Source organism: Lissotriton helveticus, chromosome 1_1 (assembly GCF_964261635.1).
Source record: "Lissotriton helveticus chromosome 1_1, aLisHel1.1, whole genome shotgun sequence".
Classification (NCBI taxonomy): domain Eukaryota; kingdom Metazoa; phylum Chordata; class Amphibia; order Caudata; family Salamandridae; genus Lissotriton; species Lissotriton helveticus.
In genome coordinates this window covers 1,375,576,389-1,375,596,259 of record NC_136057.1, presented here as the reverse complement: position 1 = coordinate 1,375,596,259, position 19,871 = coordinate 1,375,576,389, and the positions used below count along the sequence as shown (strand labels likewise).

The 19,871-nt window shown below is 46.7% G+C and overlaps 1 protein-coding gene across 1 annotated transcript in view; it reads right to left on the bottom strand.

Moving 5' to 3' along the window:
• LOC144824883 (cytokine receptor common subunit beta-like) overlaps nucleotides 1–19,871 on the bottom strand; it is a 214,533-nt gene that overhangs the window by 86,479 nt on the left and 108,183 nt on the right. Inside the window, exons 5-6 of the mRNA XM_078683862.1 lie at nucleotides 7,659–7,830; nucleotides 545–680 (exon numbers count right to left, since the gene is read on the bottom strand). Coding sequence (XP_078539988.1) covers nucleotides 545–680; nucleotides 7,659–7,830 — 308 coding nt within the window. The remainder of the gene's footprint in view (nucleotides 1–544; nucleotides 681–7,658; nucleotides 7,831–19,871) is intronic.

The following is a 19,871-nucleotide window of genomic DNA, read 5'->3' as shown; positions in this document are numbered from 1 at the left end:
TGGTAGGCCAATACCAGTTTCTGACTTGGAATGAGGAATAACATACAGGATGCAATAGCATCAAGCTTTTAGCTGCATGTTTTACTGTTTATCAGGCCCTTTTTCTGGGCAGATATTCCACATGCTTTAGCAGGTGGGCATGTGTCCTGAAGCACGGCTTCACAGGAGTTTTCAGCCGAATTGGGACTACCAACCCACTTATAAAGTGTCCTTAAAGTGATGAACTGGACATCTATGGGAAATTAAAAGGATGAGTTTAAATCGTTATGGTCTACCTTTGCAAAGCTAGGGCAATTGCATAGTACCTGCATTTTGAGACAATCCATATTTTTCTTCTGCCAGACATGCCACTCGCCAAAGAATCCTTAAAAAATTAATTTTGCATTAAGCTCAGTTTAGTGTCTTGCCCCATAGCACTGTGAATCCCTGAGAATTCCATGAGTTACATTAAAGCTATAGTCTGAGTATGTCATGCCAGTCTCTTAACTCACTTAGGAGCTGCCTGGGTGGGCGATGGATGTCGCGCAGAGGTGGACACTCTTACCTTGCCTGTGAGCTTTCTCGGTAGTACAAGACGAATGAGACAGACTCAGTCACCTCTGCCCTCATTTCCCAGGTGCACTTCATCCTGTCGGTGGCGTCGAAGGAGCATTGCAGGTTCTTGGGGGCAGCTGCCATCCCTGGGAGAGAGAGAGAGAGAGAGAGAGAGAGAGAGAGAGAGCAAGAGACAGCCTCAGCAGTGACAGGCTTTACCCCTTCCGCAGTCCGTGGAGATCAGTCAGCCATGGAGGCCGCAGGCTCTGTAATACAGTATTTACAACAAGGGGTGGTGAGGGACAGAGTCTCTGAATTAAGCAGAATACTCTCACCCAGTCAAAAGATCAGGGCTAGATCCAACACCGTTTTTTATCTCATTGCACCATCCCAGTTTCAGAACCTGGCTGTATGCAAATTAGTCTGTTCCTGTCCCAGTGCATGATGGGAACAGGGCAAACCAAACTACAAAAGCCAATTCTTACACCGGGAAGGAAACAAGCTTCCGGGGACCGGTTTCTGGCATTACAGCCGTCTTCGGCCCGGCTTGCTTGAATCCTGATGGTGCAATGAGCAAGGGACTCATGTCTGAGTATACCCTTCCACGCTTAGGGTGGACAAAAATATTTACAACAAGGGGTGGTGAGGGACAGAGTCTCTGAATTAAGCAGAATACTCTCACCCAGTCAAAAGATCAGGGCTAGATCCAACACCGTTTTTTAGCTCATTGCACCATCCCAGTTTCAGAACCTGGCTGTATGCAAATTAGTCTGTTCCTGTCCCAGTGCATGATGGGAACAGGGCAAACCAAACTACAAAAGCCAATTCTTACACCGGGAAGGAAACAAGCTTCCGGGGACCGGTTTCTGGCATTACAGCCGTCTTCGGCCCGGCTTGCTTGAATCCTGATGGTGCAATGAGCAAGGGACTCATGTCTGAGTATACCCTTCCACGCTTAGGGTGGACAAAAATATTTACAACAAGGGGTGGTGAGGGACAGAGTCTCTGAATTAAGCAGAATACTCTCACCCAGTCAAAAGATCAGGGCTAGATCCAACACCGTTTTTTAGCTCATTGCACCATCCCAGTTTCAGAACCTGGCTGTATGCAAATTAGTCTGTTCCTGTCCCAGTGCATGATGGGAACAGGGCAAACCAAACTACAAAAGCCAATTCTTACACCGGGAAGGAAACAAGCTTCCGGGGACCGGTTTCTGGCATTACAGCCGTCTTCGGCCCGGCTTGCTTGAATCCTGATGGTGCAATGAGCAAGGGACTCATGTCTGAGTATACCCTTCCACGCTTAGGGTGGACAAAAATATTTACAACAAGGGGTGGTGAGGGACAGAGTCTCTGAATTAAGCAGAATACTCTCACCCAGTCAAAAGATCAGGGCTAGATCCAACACCGTTTTTTAGCTCATTGCACCATCCCAGTTTCAGAACCTGGCTGTATGCAAATTAGTCTGTTCCTGTCCCAGTGCATGATGGGAACAGGGCAAACCAAACTACAAAAGCCAATTCTTACACCGGGAAGGAAACAAGCTTCCGGGGACCGGTTTCTGGCATTACAGCCGTCTTCGGCCCGGCTTGCTTGAATCCTGATGGTGCAATGAGCAAGGGACTCATGTCTGAGTATACCCTTCCACGCTTAGGGTGGACAAAAATATTTACAACAAGGGGTGGTGAGGGACAGAGTCTCTGAATTAAGCAGAATACTCTCACCCAGTCAAAAGATCAGGGCTAGATCCAACACCGTTTTTTAGCTCATTGCACCATCCCAGTTTCAGAACCTGGCTGTATGCAAATTAGTCTGTTCCTGTCCCAGTGCATGATGGGAACAGGGCAAACCAAACTACAAAAGCCAATTCTTACACCGGGAAGGAAACAAGCTTCCGGGGACCGGTTTCTGGCATTACAGCCGTCTTCGGCCCGGCTTGCTTGAATCCTGATGGTGCAATGAGCAAGGGACTCATGTCTGAGTATACCCTTCCACGCTTAGGGTGGACAAAAATATTTACAACAAGGGGTGGTGAGGGACAGAGTCTCTGAATTAAGCAGAATACTCTCACCCAGTCAAAAGATCAGGGCTAGATCCAACACCGTTTTTTAGCTCATTGCACCATCCCAGTTTCAGAACCTGGCTGTATGCAAATTAGTCTGTTCCTGTCCCAGTGCATGATGGGAACAGGGCAAACCAAACTACAAAAGCCAATTCTTACACCGGGAAGGAAACAAGCTTCCGGGGACCGGTTTCTGGCATTACAGCCGTCTTCGGCCCGGCTTGCTTGAATCCTGATGGTGCAATGAGCAAGGGACTCATGTCTGAGTATACCCTTCCACGCTTAGGGTGGACAAAAATATTTACAACAAGGGGTGGTGAGGGACAGAGTCTCTGAATTAAGCAGAATACTCTCACCCAGTCAAAAGATCAGGGCTAGATCCAACACCGTTTTTTAGCTCATTGCACCATCCCAGTTTCAGAACCTGGCTGTATGCAAATTAGTCTGTTCCTGTCCCAGTGCATGATGGGAACAGGGCAAACCAAACTACAAAAGCCAATTCTTACACCGGGAAGGAAACAAGCTTCCGGGGACCGGTTTCTGGCATTACAGCCGTCTTCGGCCCGGCTTGCTTGAATCCTGATGGTGCAATGAGCAAGGGACTCATGTCTGAGTATACCCTTCCACGCTAAGGGTGGACAAAAATATTTACAACAAGGGGTGGTGAGGGACAGAGTCTCTGAATTAAGCAGAATACTCTCACCCAGTCAAAAGATCAGGGCTAGATCCAACACCGTTTTTAACGTCTGTAATACAGTGCCAGGTATCGAGGGTGGGTGTTTATATCTGTTATTTTCAAAAATATCTTCCCAGTGGGTGTATATTTTTAATTATTAACTCCATTGGGGCGATAATACCACCAAGCTCATTGCACCCTGGAAATGATTGGATCTGTTTCCCTGTGCTAGGTCTGCAGCCTGGACGCACTATCTATCCATCCCTTAAGGTGACAGGGTCCTCAACCCTGAGATAACCTCCAGGGCCTGAAACCCCTTCAGGTGACAAGCTATGCATCTCTGTTGCAATTCCCTGAGCCATTCCGTCCTGTAGGTGACAGGCGCTGTATGCCTGTACCAGTCCCTTGAGTCATTCATCAATAGAGATGGCAGGCTCGGGAGCCCTTTGGCAATCCAGCCCTAGAGGCAACAGACCCCTGTGATCTCCCCTCTTCCCGGGACAGCGAGACGTCTTTGCTGATGTCCAGTGGAGCCGCCTGGTTCGGCTATTGGGGAGTCGGGCATGGGTTCTCCCATGACCGTCCCCTACCCAGCTGGACATTGGAGAGGAACATTCCACGTCCCGCTGCCGCTGCTGTTCACTGCTTCTGCCTCGGACTGAGTCGCCGCTGTTGAAAGTGGCGCCAGCCTTGGCCCAGCTTTGCCCCCACCGGCTGCCTGCCAGTTTCACCGCCGCCTCGCTTCCCCCCATGCAGGCTATCTTCCTGGATTTTGCCTCACCTCGGCCCAGCCACTATCCCCCTCCCCTAGGGAGTGGCGGGCCAAACCAGGGGGCACAAGTCAGTCGCGAAGCAGTTCCTGCGCCCAGTGAAGCTGCTCGCTCGTCACAGGAAGGCAGGCGCAAAGTCTCTCCTCATGCGGTGTTAGATAAAACACCAGACACCTTAAACCACATACAGCGCTGGCTTGTGGCACAAGTTTATAAATGTAAATCCTCCTGGGATGCTGTACCTCCCCTCTAGCTAATAACACGGGTGGACTGTGGTGCCCAGTACAGGAGCGTGGTAGCATTTAGACCAGGGATCATGTACGTGCAGCAGTGGTGAAAGGAGGTGCAAATACTGAAGATGCTCCTCCTTTTGACTGTCTCTTTCTCCCCCTCAGGTCCCCCTCTCTCCTCTCACCAATCTCAGCCCCCAACTCTTCTCCCCCACATACCACTCTCTACCACTTTTTATTATAATTTTTTTATTTCTCTTTTCACTCTGTAAATATGTGATATATACTTGTCCAAGCCGAATCGCTGGTAAAATAGAATCCTGAGAAAATCTAATATTTATATATATATATATAGAGAGAGATAACTCTAACCACTAGTATATGTAGTAGACCTTTGTACTCATTACCATTCCTATGTGATTCTTAGAGTTTATCCATTTGTATCTCTTCCTTGAGTGACTTTACAACTTGTACATTTGCAATTTTTTCTATTTGTATCTCTTCCCTGTGTGACTTTATAACTTGTACATTTGCAATTTTTATCCTGTTTGTATCTTTTATGTAACTCATGTAATCCTAAGTCTTTATGTATCGCAACTGGTTCTTTTGTAAAGCACTCTGACACCTTCGGGTAATGTTCGCGCTATAGAAAATCTCATGAAATAAAATAAATAAATAAATTGACTTTGGAGACCCCAGTGAACTTTTCCCAGGTTTATTTTTAGTTGTTTATTTATTTAATGCAATTTTCTATAGCGCGAACGGGGCGCGGGATCCACGACCGGCTGATTGTCTTCAACGTTACTCCAGTGGACCCGAGCCTACACGCCTCCTGTCCCTTCCTGACTTTGATTTTTTTTAACTATGTACCCCCCCTGACTTCTTCTGGCACTTTAATTCATACTCACTGGGTCACTCTCATTAACTTCTTTACTTTTTTCTTTTGTCCTGGCCGCCATTTTGCTGCTGCTCTCGGCCGCTTTTCCCCGGACCCTGACCGGCCATCTTGTCCATTCCCTCGTCCTTTACCCTTTTCCCTCGTTTCAACCTTGACGACCCTCAAATGTTTCTTCCTTTTTCTGATATGCATTTTCTCCATTCCCTTGTATCCCTCCCAACCTCCCTTGGTGCTGTGACTGCGTCCCCCCTCCGACCCCACTTAATGGAACTCTGCTCTCCTGGTTTTTTGGGTCTTGACCTGAGAAAATCTACTATTTGTATATATATATATATATATCCAAACTTTGCAGGAGCACCCAAATTGAAGGCGGCCTCAGGGAGCATTAAAATCTCACGTTGAAGCGTGACAGCATGCTGGCAGGCGACTCGATGAGGCATCCATCACAGAGTTCAAGGCCAAACGCGTTTCGAGAGCAACTAGCTCTCTTCATCAGTGGCATGGTATGCGGACAACTGACTTCGCTTGTTCATATGCGCACCAAAGTGAAAACACCTGCCGAGTTGGGCGGGGCCCGCCGCACGGCATCCTGGTTGTTGTAGTGCACACAGTCTTTCTCAAGTGAGCGCGGCAGTTCAGAGTCCCAATAACACAAGTTAAATCCACAGTGGGTATGATGGGGGCACCAACTAGGCACCTGCCCCGCTTCTTTACTGTCACCGTGGTAGGGCAGACACCACCCTGCAGCAGCGCCTGTCCTGCTCCCTCCTCGAATCCAAACTCCGTAGTAGGTGCCTGGCGAGGTCCGCACACGGCGATGAGCCGCTCTTCACGACCGGGACCAGCCGTTAAATATCCAAACTTTGCAGGAGCACCCAAATTGAAGGCGGCCTCAGGGAGCATTAAAATCTCACGTTGAAGCGTGACAGCATGCTGGCAGGCGACTCGATGAGGCATCCATCACAGAGTTCAAGGCCAAACGCGTTTCGAGAGCAACTAGCTCTCTTCATCAGTGGCATGGTATGCGGACAACTGACTTCGCTTGTTCATATGCGCACCAAAGTGAAAACACCTGCCGAGTTGGGACGGGGCCCCCCGCACGGCATCCTGGTTGTTGTAGTGCACACAGTCTTTCTCAAGTGAGCGCGGCAGTTCAGAGTCCCAATAACACAAGTTAAATCCACAGTGGGTATGATGGGGGCACCAACTAGGCACCTGCCCCGCTTCTTTACTGTCACCGTGGTAGGGCAGACACCACCCTGCAGCAGCGCCTGTCCTGCTCCCTCCTCGAATCCAAACTCCGTAGTAGGTGCCTGGCGAGGTCCGCACACGGCGATGAGCCGCTCTTCACGACCGGGACCAGCCGTTAAATATCCAAACTTTGCAGGAGCACCCAAATTGAAGGCGGCCTCAGGGAGCATTAAAATCTCACGTTGAAGCGTGACAGCATGCTGGCAGGCGACTCGATGAGGCATCCATCACAGAGTTCAAGGCCAAACGCGTTTCGAGAGCAACTAGCTCTCTTCATCAGTGGCATGGTATGCGGACAACTGACTTCGCTTGTTCATATGCGCACCAAAGTGAAAACACCTGCCGAGTTGGGCGGGGCCCGCCGCACGGCATCCTGGTTGTTGTAGTGCACACAGTCTTTCTCAAGTGAGCGCGGCAGTTCAGAGTCCCAATAACACAAGTTAAATCCACAGTGGGTATGATGGGGGCACCAACTAGGCACCTGCCCCGCTTCTTTACTGTCACCGTGGTAGGGCAGACACCACCCTGCAGCAGCGCCTGTTCTGCTCCCTCCTCGAATCCAAACTCCGTAGTAGGTGCCTGGCGAGGTCCGCACACGGCGATGAGCCGCTCTTCACGACCGGGACCAAGTCAGTTGTCCGCATACCATGCCACTGATGAAGAGAGCTAGTTGCTCTCGAAACGCGTTTGGCCTTGAACTCTGTGATGGATGCCTCATCGAGTCGCCTGCCAGCATGCTGTCACGCTTCAACGTGAGATTTTAATGCTCCCTGAGGCCGCCTTCAATTTGGGTGCTCCTGCAAAGTTTGGATATATATATATATATATATATATATATATATATATGTATATAGAGATAACTCTAACCACTAGTATATGTAGTAGACCTTTGTACTCACTACCATTCCTATGTGATTCTTTGAGTTTATCCATTTGTATCTCTTCCTTGAGCGACTTTACAACTTGTACATTTGCAACTTTCTCTGATTGTATCTCTTCCTTGTGTGACTTTACAACTTGTACATTTGCAATTTTTTCGGTTAATATCTTTTATGTAACTCATGTAATCCGAAATCCTTATGTATCGCAACTGGTTCTTTTGTAAAGCGCTCTGACACCTTTGGGTAATGTTAGCGCTATATGAAATCACATTAAATAAATAAACCCCTGTGCCAACCCACTTAGCCATCCAACCCTTGAGGCAACAGGCTCCATTCCTCCCATGAGGTATAGTTTACCTTCTGGCACTTCCCACGAGACCATCGAGCTCCATTCACTCCAGTTACGGCTGAATCTGGCACCTTCACGAAGGCGGACACGGACTCTGGCGTCATAGGTGCTTCCAGGCACTAGCTGCCTGCTCCCTAGAGTACAGTTGGTGCCCCTGGAAACCAGTAGTGAGCGGGAGCCCTGCAATCAGAACAGCAAGACAAAAAGAGGATAACACTGTTTCAGCAAATAGTGTGTCAAAGGTGGTCCAATTCTATAGGTAAAAGGGGGTTACAGAAAAGATAGCCACTATGAAAAGGAGGTACAGGCAGGTGTTGTGGTCACTTTTGCGTTAGACCCGCCTTTCGTCTCCGGGATGACAGAACTGTGAAGGTGGATGTGGTGTGGTGAGTCACTTACTTTTCAGACTGGTACACCCTGGAAAGGCTCTTTGGGTTGGGGTAGAGTTAGCCAATTGGCAATAGTTGTTATTAGTATTTATCCTGTCTCTGGAATAGAGGCACTGTAGAGATGCATATGGGGCAGGTATGTCTGAAAAGCTGTTGGGTGTTTCCTTTGTCTCTAGAATGGGGGAACTGCTGAGATCAAGGTAGGTATGGGTTGTGAGCACAGAAGAGTCAGTTACTTGATTGATCAGCATGGTTTGGATCGAGTCTGTCTTATGTCTGGCAGAGTACATGTGGGCGAGCTAATGAAAGCTCGGTTCTCATGGAACATCGAGCCCAAAACAAGCCAAGCTTTCACAGTAGGCGATGTGGCCTAACGGCTACAACTGACACCCATGTATCACGGAGAACCAGGTTCGAATTCGAGCCTATGCTCCTCATCCGGTGAATTCTGGCAACACCCCAGTGCAAATTAAATGTGTTTCTTCGTCTGTGTCTCTTGTAAACGGCTCTTATGGTTTTGGGCAGTTTCAAAGTCTGTCTGCTGCAAAGAGCTCTTAATTCTTGGGCAAGGTTTGCACTATATAAAACTGCCCAAAATAAAATGCGGATTCTGTCTATCACCTTTGCTTTAATTTCATCCTCAAAGATTTATGGGAAAATTATTATCCTTTGATGAGCTGAAAGTTTGCCAACTAGTGGTCGAATTGCAGTGTGAGAATGGAAAATCTAGGACCAATCTCTACTTCTTCAAAACACGTCTTCCCCATGCAAACTATAATTTAAAAAATCAAATGAGTGTACAATTCCGCCAGATCACCAAGTCTTAACTTGAGACAATTAGTTCAGAAAAGTGTGATCAATAGAGCTATCCATTGCAAGATGCAACAGCCCTCACTCACACACATAATATGTGGCATTCTTCATCATCGGGATGAGCTCCTCGTTGCAATACAAGGGGACTCTTTTCTGTTGATCTTTTACTCTCCCTTCCCTTTCATTGCAACTTGGAGGGTTGTTGCCCATAACTATGATTTGTGAAGTGGATGGTACATTGAGAATGAAATCTGCTAAAATTGGCTGTGGGAAAATCAGCATAAGCAGCTTTTCATCTAAGTGATAGTCCTTGCCAAGGTTACAACATTCAGGTGAACCAAATGGGCATACCGATGAGCCTGTGATTCTTACTTAGCAGTCAACATATTTCATTCTCTGGCAAGCCAAGATGGGTCTATAGCAATCTTCAGGACCAGAAAAAAAATACCCTAATCTTCTTATTAGGTTTCAACACTGTGAAAATGAGTGCCCCTGTGGTGTGCAAATAACACAACAATATGTAAAGGCAGACACGTATTGTATCTCACTAAAGGGTCCATTGTCCCTATGACCTGTAAATCAAAAAGGCAAGACAACAAAACACTTATAATAGTAATATGAACTTAGGGGCCGATTAGGATGGCGGACGGACAAAGTCCGTCCGCCATCCCGTTGTAGGAATGGACCGTCTGCCACAGGGGCGGAGGTCCCGTGCGTCGAATTAGGATGCGCTCGCCACAGTGACGGGTGCATCCCGCATTTTTTACTTTGCGGTGGGCGGTGCTGAAAGCACCGTCTGCCGCAATGCTAAAAATGCATGTTGTGCATTTCAAAGCACAACATGACAGGCACCGCGCGGTGCCTGCCATGTTGTACTTTGAAACGCAGGGGGGTACCATAGGTACCCCCATGTGCACCCCCTTCACCCTGGGGGCCCGCAACGGGCCCCCAAAGCAAAGACCGTATGCCTTGCCGCCATGGAAAGGCATACGACCGCCAGCATCGTAATATGGTTGGCGGTGTCTCGCAGACACCGCCACCATATGTAAGCACTTTTTTCCGCCAAAAGCGGCGGACGGTCTTGCCGTCCGCCACGAACTCCCCCACCATCCTAATGTGGCGGGGGGTCATTTCTGTGAGGATGGCGGACGGATTGCCCCCGCCGGGCCGGCGGTGGCTACCGCCAGCCCGGCGGGGGCAATCCGTCCGCCATCCTAATCGGCCCCATAGTAAGGGCATCTGACATTGTTTGTGATGTCATCAACTATAGTGTCATCTGAGAATCCTTCTAATGCATGTGACATTCGTGATCACAGCAAACAATAATGGAGTGATACAAAATATGCTGCTTTCGGCATGCACCTGCTTTGTGTGTCATATTCTTGGACCCCTTAGAGTACGTTTGAGCCACTACCCTTAAGTCGGCTACTAGGCAATAACTATGAGAATTTTTGGTTCAGGGAGAGATTAAAATCTTGGTTGTCAGTGGACGAAATATCCCTAATAAAGAGCTCTTTTTATCTGTTTCTGGACAGGAAACATGATGAGACTCCTACCCTGCTTCCGAGATCCCTGTATATGAAGGGACCTATGCAGAGGAATTTGTTTCAAACAGACCTTGGCACCATGTCCAAACAGAGGTGGCACACTCGGACTCAGGCATCCCATCCTGAAGGAGCCATTTTGGAACGGGTTCAGAAAGGAGAAAAAGGTGTTAATTGTGATGCGCTATCTTTAAATAGGTCCGGAAGTTGATTCCTTATTTCGTGCAATAAGAAAATTCTAAAAAGCCTAATTGAACTGGGCTCCTTATAGATGCCTTGTAGGTAAACATTTGAAAGTCAGACCATTTAGAAGACAATTATTACTTACCACTGAATGACCTGATCAGAGATAATCGTGTATAATTTCATAAGTATAAAGGGGTCAGAAAGTCTAGACTTTATTGCAGCACTGATCCATAGATTGAAAGGGTAAAGAGAAATCTTGAAAGGTGTACTAATTTGTATAATCAATAGAAAGAAGGAGAAACTGGTCACATACTTATGGAAAAATAGGGATATCTCCTAACAAAGAGAGGGACAGGGAGGGCTATTTAATGGGGTCCAGTGTATGCGCCCTAACAATAGTAGACCAAAAAGAGAGTACACAGTTCCCCAGTTTAAAAATGACAGATGAACCAAAGTGAGTGAAGGAACAGTGGAGGGGATCCTCCTTGTTGGAACGAGAGTCCTCACACACCCAGCAAGCTAGGTGTCATGCTTCATCATATGGGCTCGCTCCTCGTCGGGTTGGCGGTGCAATACCCGACAGGCACCCATAAAGGGGCTCTTTAGCGGAGATCTTTTGTTCCTGCCGTATGGTGCCATGGGAGTGAGGGCCCTAGGGAAAGAGGGGTGTGTAGATGTGTGTGAGTGGTTAAAAAAGGTTGGGTTGTCCACAGAGTACTTTTAATAGAGTGGTAACCCACCTTACTAAAAGCAAACAGAGTGGCTGCTCTCTGGCGTTCAGGGTCCAGGGGAGCAATGCTCTACTCAGTATCAGTGGTCGACATGTTTCACGCAATGTGTTCTAAGCGATACAGTGCATTTCATCAGGACCAAATAAATATCTACAGTAGGTGGTATGGGTGGAGCGTGCCTACAGACCACTCAATCAGTGTGCGAGCACAGAGTCCCGCCAAGGTTAGTGGATCCTAAAAGGGATGACATAAACACAAACAGGTGAAAGTGTTCAGTTATGTCATCCTTGGTTAACTCACAAGGTATGATTCATCTGTCAAGGGTAAGAGACGACAATGTACATGCTCTAAACTCTAAGTGTATGAAATGAGAAAAAGATAACGGTTAAAAAGCGAAATGACTGGTAAAGAAATGCAAATTAAATATAAGTGGCACAAGTTGGCATTAAAATGTCTCACCCGGCTATCTAGAAGCGCTTGCTCCAGCGGTCTCCCCGGCAAAAGACACCTCAATATGGTTGTCCTGAAGGGGGAGAAAAGGAAGCATGGGGGGCCGGGTTAGAGAATGGGAGTTGAGCCCGCACTGTACAGGGGGGGCCCGCTGTGCCCAACAACCCCTTGTCCGGGTTCTGTGGAGGCTCATTTCAAGCAAGTACTCAGCGACTGGGTGGTTGGTCCCGCTGATGTCCGTACTGAATAGCCAAAAGTAGATGCCTGGGGACAACTGCCCAAGTAACCATTCCGGCAAAAGAGCGGCAGACCAGCATGTCCCGCCACCTGGCCAAGGCCTGAGGTGCGCGCCACTCTGACCTCCGCTACAACAAGAGCCAACAACACTAGGCCCCCCAGTCGCTTACTCCAAAGGTTAGCAGTGAGGACCCGGCGAAAAGTCAGACCACCCGCTCAGCTGGACTACGAGCGGTCCGGGCATACAGACAGGACTCCAAGCACTCAGAGCATCCTCCCGACCACTCCCGCAAAACACAGACCATGTCCATACACTCACATGTCCTCGTTGGAACGAGCGCTGGAAAACTACCCCTGCGCTGCAGCCGGGAAGCCGGTTAACTTCCTGGCTGGGGCCGCAGTGAATAAATTTACAGGGGGATCCGCGTCATCTCCGGCAGGACGGCATATGCCTGGTCAAACGCAGGTCACGTGGTACATGACGCTGAGACGTTGCGTGCGTTAGAGTGTGGACCTGTTAAACTTGCGGCCATCTTAGAGTGTACGGCAACATAATTGAAATTGAAAACAAATCCCCAGGAGATTATGTCGGGATTGAAAGAGCTTGAGTGAAGCCCAGTGTGGGGACAGGTGAATTCACGGGGGAGGCTGACAGCGGGGTGGATATCAGTCCGTAATAACGGCGTGATAGAGGCATTAGTATCTCCTTACGTATACCCAGTCAAAGATGTATCACCCCCCTCGTGGCGTGCAAAGAGCAGTAACCCGGGGTGTAGAAGTTGAATGTCCCCGTGTAGCCAACCCACAGCCCTGCCTGGCGAATCCCTAGGACCGCAGCTAAGCCGTGTCTGGGGTGTGGGATGCTCAGTCTGTAATCAGACCAGTATCTGCAAGGAGGTCCAACACTCTGATACTTTCATCTGGCACCTCAAGAGGCACACAAACTGCAACACAGCAATATGCATCTACCTCCTCACCTGTCCTTGTGACAAGAAATATGTAGGAATGACTATGACTCAGGTCAAACTACGGATAACTGAACATAACAATAATGTGAGATGCTTGAAGACCACCACAAAATTATATACACATTACAAGGAGTTCCAACATAAAGCTGACAGTCTCAAGTGGATGGTACTTGAGGCACACCTGAACATCACACAGCAAGCATTGTTCAGAATTGAGCAGAGATGGGTACACCACCTGGCAACGGACAGTGCTGGCCTTAATGACAGTATACCCTGGGCAGCATTGACGAATAACTAGCTTCTGGGATCTATTGCCTCTGAGATTGTGCCTGTGTACATCCCAACACTAACCTCGTGGGTTCAGTTAATCTACGTGTCAGCCAGCGGTTTGCATAGCACACCCCAGACACGGCTTAGCTGCGGTCCGAGGGATTCGTCAGGCAGGGCTGTGGGTTGGCTACACGGAGACATTCAATTTCTACACACCGGGTTACTGCTCCATGTGCGCCACGAGGGGCGTGCTACATCTTTGACAGGGTATATTTAAGGAGATACTAATGCCTCTATCACGCCGTTATTACGGACTGATACCCACCCCGCTGTCAGCCTCCCCCGTGACTTCCCCCGCCCCCACCCTGGGCTTCACTCAAGCTCTTTCAATCCCGACATAATCTCCTAGGGATGTGTTTTCAATTATATTGCCTTACACTCTAAGATGGCCGCAAGTTAAACAGGACCACACTCTAACGCACGCAACGTCTCAGCGTCATGCATCACGTGACCTGCGTTTCACCAGGCATACGCCGTCATGCCGGGATTAACGCGGATCCTCCTGTATATTTATTCACTGTGGCCCCGGCCAGGAAGTGAACCGGCTTCCTGGCTGCAGCGCAGGGGTAGTTTTCCAGCGCTCGATCCAACGAGGACAGGTGAGTGTATGGACATGGTCGGTGTGTTGCGGGAGTAGTTGGGAGGATGCTCTGAGTGCTTGGCGTCCTGTCTGTGTGCCCGGACCGCTCATAGTCCAGCTGAGCTGGTGGTCTGAATTTTCGCCGGGTCCTCGTTGCTAACCTTTGGAGTAAGCGACTGGGGGGCCCTCGTATTGTTGGCTCTTGTTGTAGCGGGGGTGAGCGTGGCGCGCACCTCAGGCCTTGGCCGGGTGGTGCGTCATGCTGGTCTCCCGCTCTATTGCCGGAATGGTTCCTTGGGCAGTTTTCCCCAGGCTACTACTTTTGGCTATTCAGTACGGACATCAGCGCGACCAACCACCCAGTGGCTGATTACTTGCTTGAAATGGGCCTCCACCGAACCCGTACACGGGGTTGTTGGGCACTGCGCCCCCCCCTGTACAGTGCGGGCTCAACCCCCATTCTCTTAGCCGGCCCTCATGCTTCCTTTTCTCCCCCACTCCAGGACAACCATATTGAGGTGTCTTTTGCCGGGAAGACCGCTGGAGCAAGCGCTTCTAGATAGCCGGGTGAGACATTTTAATGCCAGCTTTTGCCACTTATATTTCATTTGCTTTTCTTTACCAGTCATTTGGCTTTTTAACCTTTATCTTTTTCTCCTTACATACACTTAGAGTTTAGAGCATGTACATGGTCGTCTCTTACCATTGACAGATGAATCGCACCTTGTGAGTTAACCAAGGATGACATAACTGACCACTTTCACCTGTTTGTGTTTATGTCATCCCTTTTAGGATCCACTAACCTTGGCGGGACTCTGTGCTCGCACACTGATTGAGTGGTGGGTAGGCACCCTCCACCCATACCACCTAGTGTAGATAGTTATTTGGTCCTGATGAAATGTACTGTATTGCTTATAACACATTGCGTGAAACATGTCGACCACTGATACTGAGTGGAGCTTTGCTCCCCTGGACCTGCCAGAGAGCAGCCACTCTGTTTGCTTTTAGTAAGGTGGGTTACCACTCCTTTAAAAGTACTCTGTGGACAACCCAACCTTTTTTAACCCCTCACACACATCTACACACCCCTCTTTTCCCTAGGGCCTTCACACCCATGGCACCATACGGCAGGAGCAAAAGATCTCCGCTAAAGAGCCCCTTTATGGGTGCCCGTCGGGTATTGCACCGCCGACCCGATGAGGAGCGAGCCCATATAATGAAGCATGACACCTAGCTTGCTGGGTGTGTGAGGACTCTAGTTCCAACAAGGAGGATTCCCCTCCACTGTGCCTTCACTCACTTTGGTTAATCTGTAATTTTTAAACTGGGGACCTGCTTACTCTCTTTTTGGTCTAAAATAGGGATATATCACAACAACATGGCAAAAGAAACATTAATCAGACGTACACATTTGAAAATAATGTATATAAAGAATGAGTGTTACAGTAGATACAATATGGGTATAGACAGTACTCTGTTATGTTTCAAGACATGCTCATTATCATTTTAAAAACTTTTTTGGGTCAAAGGTTCTTTAATGATTGAGGGGTTAGTTTGTTCAAGACATCTATTGTCTGGTCACCTCATGCATTATTCAATTCTCTACTCCTATGCACTCTAACTGTTAAAGTGTTACTTAATTGCCATGGGAAGGAAGGGATGGAAGGGTGAAGTGCTGTCAAACCCCATATAAAATAGAGTAATTGTCTTAATAATAGAGCCTAGGGGATCTCATAATTCCGTTCATGCTCATCTGTGAGTAGACTGAAAACCCAACGCCGTTCTCTGTTCAAGCATTTCTTTTGGAAGTCTCGTCCATCCGTTAATTTTTCCAGGTTCAAGATGTCAAATCGTTGTGCCGTGTCGTTCTTTTTGATGTAGTGGTTAGTCAGTTTTGTTGCAGTGCATCGATATATGATCATACTCCTATGTTCGTTAATTCTAATTTTGACTGGTTTCGTAGTCATGCCAGTATGTTGCAGATTGCACGGACAATTAAGATGCACACAGTTTCATGTGTTACAATTTGTGTGATTATGAAGTTGACATATTTGTTTAATTCCTAAATCTATTTCTTTCACTGCTTTTGTCAAGAGACAGTTTTTGCAATCCTTGCATGGACATTTTCCAGTCACTCTGGGAAGACCCTAAATTGTGCTTTCATTTGTAATATTTGTAGATCTCTTAGGTCTCATATGGATGGGTGCATCCTCAAACTTCTGGATCTCTTCAATGCAAATAATGGTTTTGGTAAATTTAGTATTCAGGATGCTCCATTTTTGGTTTATGATTTTCTTAACCTCGTTTGAAATACATGTGTAAACGTCTAAGTGGTAAAACATGTCATATTGTCTAAAGGTGTTCTCGGTCTGGTATCCAATAGTGCCTCACTGTTATTTCTTGCCCGCTTCTGTGCCTAATGTAGGATCTTAGATGGATAAGCTTTTGCCTTAATTTTGCTCATTAGGAGTTCTGCTTGATCATTGTAATCCTCTAGCTTATTGCAATTGCTATGGAGTCATAAGAACTGGATGTATGGTAAATTTAAACGTTATGATCTTTGGTGTTGACTCTCATATGTCAGAAAAATAATTTACCAAACCATTATTTGCATTCAAGAGATCCAGGAGTTTGAGGGATGCGCTCATACATACAAAACCTTGGAGATCTACAGATACCACAACTGAGAGCAAAGCATGGGGTCTTCCCAGAGTGACTGAACATTTTCGATACCCCCCTGATAAAAATCAGTGAAAGGAATAGATTTAGAACTGAAACAAATATGACAGCTTCATAATCACACACGTTGCAACACAAAGAACTGTGTGTATCTTATTAAATGACAGGGCAATATGCAATATATTGGCATGACTTCAGGACCAGTCACAACTGTGAAAAAACAGACTAACCACTACATCGAAAAGGGCCACACACCCAACAATTTGACATGGTTGATCTTGGAAAATTACCCGATGGACAAGACCTCCAAGAGAAACTCTTGAATGGAGAAAAACTTTGGATTTTCATCCATTACACAGATGAGGGGGACTGACTGATGAGGTCCCCTGGTCACTGTTACCAAGACAATGACCCTATTCTATACAGGTTTTGAATGCACCTACCCTTCACTCCCCCCTAATTAATGAGCAGTTTAATAACCAGAGTGCAGAAGAGTAGAGTATTGAATGTTGAATGAGGCAAACAGAGGTCTTGACAAAATTATTCAGTCAATCAGTAAATAATATTTGACCTGTATTTTATTTAATGTAATTATTTCCAGCAGGTTTTGAAAAATATTAGATTATTGTCTATACCCATAGTGGATCTAGGGTCACACAGGTTCTTTGAATACATTTTCTAGAAATGCGATCGTCCGATCAATGTTTCTTTTGCCATGTTGATGGAATACATCCCTATTTTCCCATAAGTATGTTTCCACTTTATCATTGTTTCTGTTGATTATGCAAATTAGTATGCATTTCTAGATTTGTCTCTACACTTTCAAACTACGGATCCGTGCTAAGATAAGACCTAGCATTTTTTACTCCATGATACTTAATACATAATATAAGATTTCCTCTGCCCAGGTTATTCATTGGTAATAATTATCATCTTAATGGTCTGACATTCAAACATGTACCTACAAGGCATCCATGAGGATTCCAGTTCAAACATGCTTTTGAGTATTTTCCGACTACATGGAATATGGAATTATCTTCTGGGCTATTCCAAGATGCCGCCTCACAGTTTATACCTTTTTTCGCTTTATAAACCTGTTTCAAAATGGCACCTTCAATATTGGATGCCTGAGTTCCAGTGTCCTACGTCACCTCCCGTTTTTGACACGGTGCTGCCTGTTCAAAACAAATTCTACTGTATAGGTTCCTTCACAATCAGGGATCTTCGTAACAGTGTACGTACGAGTCTCATTGCTTGTCCTGAACAGAAATAAGTAAAAGGGGGTCTTAATTGAAATATTTAGCTCACTGTTAACGAAGATTTAACTCTCTCCCACAACTAAAAATGCTCATACTTTTTGCTAGTAGATGACTTAAGGAAAGCAGTTCGGATGTACTCTAAGGTGCCTGAGAATACGACACAATAGCTATATGCATGCCAAAATAGGCATGTTTTGTACTACTTCACTATTATTTGCTGTGATCATGAACTTTGCATGCTGCTTCATTACAAGCATTCTCAGATGACATAGTTGGTGACATCACAAATAATGTTAGACTCCTTTACTGAGTTCATTTGATTTTAATAAGTATTTTGTTTTTGTCTTTATGATGTTCAGGTTATAGGGGCACCATGGACTCTTAAATGAGATTCAGTACTTGTCTGTTTTTTTTTTGTACATATTCTTGTGATAGTTGCACATCACAGCTTATTTTCACTGTGTTAAAACCTAGGGCCTCATTTATGAGGCCTTGCGTCAGTTTTGCGCTTCCGATGCGTCACTTTTTGTGACGCATCGGCGGCGTAAAACATGCCTCCTGTTGCGCACTATTTACAAAGTGACGCATCTAAGCAGATGCGTCACTTTGTAAACCCCTGCGCTACATTATACCTGCGTCAGGTATAATGTATGCAGAGGGGGCGTTCCTCCGCAAAAAGCCTCGTAATAGTGACGCAGTGAAATCTATGAGATTTCACTGTGTCACTTTTAGGACGCTGTTGCGTCAAAATCTTGCGCCTGCCTCACAGCAGGCGTAAGACTGACGCAAGCCCTTTCACATGGGGCTTTCCCCATGTGAAAGGACGCATTGCTGGAGTTGCGTCACTTTTGTGACACACCCCTGCAATGCGTGACTTTTGCGCTTACAGATACGTCAGAAATACTGACGTATCTGTAACTCCTTGCGACATGATGCGTCATACTGTAAATATGACGCATCATTGGTGTCGCAAGGAGGACGCAGTGAAAAGTGACGCATCGCTGTTTTCACGCAGCGATGCGTCACTTTTCAAAAATGAGGCCCCTAATAGGTAGATTAGGGTAACTTTTCTTTAGGGTTCTGAAAATTACCATGGACCTGCCCTGGGCTGCAAGGGCATGAAACGTAATGATCGCTAGGCAAGAGCCACGGGCTCATCACTATACCCATATGGTTCACCTGTTTGTTGTGACCTTTGCACGGACAAGTGCTGAAATAAAAGGTCGCTTAATCTGGATTGCCCGCAGCCAATTTTAACAGGTTTCCTTCCCAACCTACCAACCCCTTCACAAGCCATAGTAATAGACCACAACCCTTGTGTGGTAAAAACTGGGCAGGAAGAACAAAAGATCTCCAGTAAAAAGGGCCAGCTGAGTATTGCAGCACCCGCCCAGTGAGGAGCTCAGCCTCATGATGAAGCGTGCCATGGATGTAGGTGAGGCTGTTGCATCCTGTGTAAAGGATACCCCATATTGACAACACATTTCTGACCCCACTGTCTTTATGTTGAGATTTAGTGGTCTAAAGGAACGGCACACTCATTTGTTTGTTGATTTTTCGAAATTAGTCTCAGCTTCCTTGCTTGACCAAATTGTGTGATCCTACACAAATACTTAATTTCACTGATGCTTCTTTTTGTTCATTATCATATATAATTGCACCTTCAAATATGTGGGTTCAGGATGTGACGTGCACAATAAACTTCTCTCGTGTGTTATTTGATAGCCTATACTGTTGTCCCTCATGATAAACAACGTGGCTCCTCGTTCACTAATTGCATTGTAATCAGGGTGTTGACAGGAATGTATATCCGTGGATCCCTAACACCTGTCACTTTGGATAAATACTATTCAAGTCATCTAATGTGAAAATCTTCTGTGTGTGAAAGAAATGCACTTTCTTGAATTTTGAAGGGACGTTATCATATGCTAGCATGATAGTTGTGGCAAGTTTTACGTGCCAGAGATATTTAGGGCTCGACTCATGCACGGGCTCCTAGAGCAAGCCAGTCCCTTGGGTCAGTCCTCTCTGTTAATTTGTTGGCCTTCCCACCTC